The sequence below is a fragment of the Semicossyphus pulcher genome, unplaced genomic scaffold (assembly GCF_022749685.1).
Source record: "Semicossyphus pulcher isolate SPU_LCO1_2020_fin unplaced genomic scaffold, fSemPul1.0.p SCAF_14, whole genome shotgun sequence".
NCBI classification, from domain to species: Eukaryota; Metazoa; Chordata; class Actinopteri; order Labriformes; family Labridae; genus Semicossyphus; species Semicossyphus pulcher.
The window spans coordinates 4,316,420-4,319,106 of NW_027211648.1; the positions used below are offsets into that span (position 1 = coordinate 4,316,420).

General features: G+C 46.0%; 1 protein-coding gene across 1 annotated transcript; it reads right to left on the reverse strand.

The window, feature by feature from the left end:
- Positions 1 to 1,345: 1,345 nt before the first annotated feature.
- On the reverse strand, positions 1,346 to 2,343 carry noto (notochord homeobox). The gene is made up of 3 exons (XM_069662498.1): positions 1,953 to 2,343; positions 1,663 to 1,850; positions 1,346 to 1,552 (listed from the first exon to the last, which is right to left on the reverse strand). The coding sequence occupies exons 1-3, from the start codon at positions 2,341 to 2,343 to the stop codon at positions 1,346 to 1,348; spliced, it is 786 nt and encodes a 261-aa protein (XP_069518599.1).
- Between the last annotated feature and the right edge of the window lie 344 nt (positions 2,344 to 2,687).

Genomic DNA, 2,687 nt, shown 5'->3' on the forward strand with positions numbered 1-2,687 from the left:
GGTTTTGCCCATTCTACTGTCCTACAACACCCAGCGTGCATTGCGCCCCTCCCTCTGAAAGGAACGCCCCAGTGAGACACGCTGGAGTGAAATACGACCGGTTTCGCTGCAGGCAACGGCTCAGAGCGGGACAGAATCTGAAATACGACGAGAATATACCGGTGGATCGTCTAAAACATCTTCAGGTCTGCAGTCTACATTTCAAACCTGATGATTTTGATCGAGACATGACATTGGAGGCGGGCGTCCTAGATTGAGTAACTGTAGTTTAGCGAGCTCCCTGGCCTCCAGCAGATGACACGTTTTACATAGTCTGGCGGAGGTTTTCCAGGGCCCATTGGAGAAGCAGATAGCGTCCTCCAAAAGCACAGAGCGAAGTGCATTGTTGTTCAACCATAACGGCATTAGCTCCCCATGATAACATGATAGGACTGAGGTCGAAAATCGGCGAAGAGGCCCTTTAAAGGACAGGAAGATGCCTGTACATCTGGGTTTTCTACACCACCATCTGTCTAACAGAATTCTGCAGGAGAGTTTTCAGAGTAGCTAAGTTCATCCTGTCTACCCCTATAGGTCCTGAACATATTTATCATGATTCTCAACACAGTCCAGGAGCTAATCGTAGTGGTATCATCAGAACTATAGCAAAAGTAAAGGTATCCTGTCTAATGAAAAATGTTTGATAAGTTTAAATCATCTGCGTTTCCCTTAAACTCTCTTAAAATGACAAAATACATTAAAGTTGATATTTGATATAAGTCTAATTTATTAAGAATTTAAATCTAATATAATCAGCTGCCAGGACTGAAACTAATCCAGAGCTTTCATTAGATTTGGATTCAAAGGTTCCTAAATCCTGATTAGTCAACTCTAGTGTATGTCACACCATCCCAACTAAGCCCCGCCCACTTCAAACCAGAGAGAGGAACAGGGACATGAGACAGAAACCTCTTCTGAGAAATGACCAAAACTTTTGCAGACAACTTTTGTTGTCAGTGTAGAGTCTCTAAAATCAACTCAAGCTGTTTAAAAAATTAGATTTTAAGGACCTTTGAAAAAGTGTCAGTTGAACTGTGTTTCATATAAACTTTAAACTTCTGAAACCTTTGCTTAAGAAAAAGAGGAAATACACAAGACACGGTTGCAATTTATGTCATAAAATATATTTCTGAATATTTCACTCAAATATACAAAAAGCTGAACATGTGAAGTGAACTCAAAGAGCAACAAATGTAGGAAATTAAATATATAACTATACATCTATTAAATATCCATATGTGGAGACACGGCCTCCTTTCTCAGCAGTATGTACAAAAAGTCTTTTCAGCAGTCCAGTGGGTTTCGGTCAACAGTGGTCGGTAGAGTCATCGGACACATCAATGTCCACATCCAGGTCGGAGAACTCCTCATCCTCGTCTCCTTCGTCTCCGTGGCCTTGAGACCCGGGGCTCTTCGGGGGAGCAGCCAGGCCCAGTTTGGCCAGCTTGGCCTGCTGCTGCTCCAGACTCTGTTTGCGCCACTTGATGCGTCTGTTCTGGAACCAAACTTTGACCTGGAGACAAAAAACAAGATGCATGTTAGAGATATTCAACTCAAACGTTGATCTGGATGTTTCTGAGGCTAGACTTCCTATCTTTAGATTTCCCGTGTGTTCTTTCTTACCTGAGCTTCTGTGAGCTGCAGAGCTGAGGCCAGGAGGAACCTCTCTGATCCGACCATGTACTGCTGCCGTGCGAACTCCTTCTCCAGCCGGGAGAGCTGCTCGCTGGTGAAGCTGGTGCGCATGCGTTTCGACTTTCCACCTTTAGTTTTGAAGGAATGCAGCCCTGCGCTGACTTTGGACATGGAAGCTGCAAAGAAGAGAAGACACATTTAATCAAGCTGCCACGTGAATGTGCTTAATTGTATGACATGTAGACCTGTTTAGCTCTAACTAAAACAGCTCAATTTACCTTGTGCGTAAAATGCTCCCCGACATGATGTCTGGTAGGTGTAAGGCGGGCAGCAGTAGACAGAGTATCCAGGCTGTGTGTGCATGGCTGAGTGCAGCATGCTCGGAGAGTAGACGTAAGGTGCTGTCGGTATCGGTAAGCCTATGTGTCCGGGCAAAGAGAGAACCGGGGCTGCTGCTTGGTATTTCTCCCCGCAGTGAGTGGGACTCGCCCTGCAGCTGGTTGTGTCCTCCGGCTTGGCGAGCAGAGCATCGATGGTGAAAGATTTTCCACTTTGAGGCTTCGGTGGGGACGCGCACTGGCTTCCTTGGTACTGAGGGTAGAGCGATGCTGGTGCGTAATTACGCATGGAGTATCCATAAGCTCCCACTGGTCTGTTCGGCACCTGCATTCTGCCTGATGTTTGAAAAAAGTTTAAAGTAAGAAGTTGTAGGTGTTCCTCGAGGTTGTTGCTCCAAGTGCAGCAGGGGAGTGAATGCTGCTGCTCAGCGGAGAGCCCTCATTTATACTCCGGCCGGACACGGAGGTGTCAACAGCCCCCCATCGATCCTTTGTCTTTCTAAGTAGCAGATGAGAGAAACGAACATCCCGACAACGTATCCAATTAATTGGTGGAGTAGTACAAGCTGGGATTGTCAAACATCCTAACCCTTTGAATGACAAGGCTTTTGAAGAGCCGTGGGGGCAGGGAGCTCCACAGATTTACTGGCCTACAAATTCTTGCATGGATCTTAA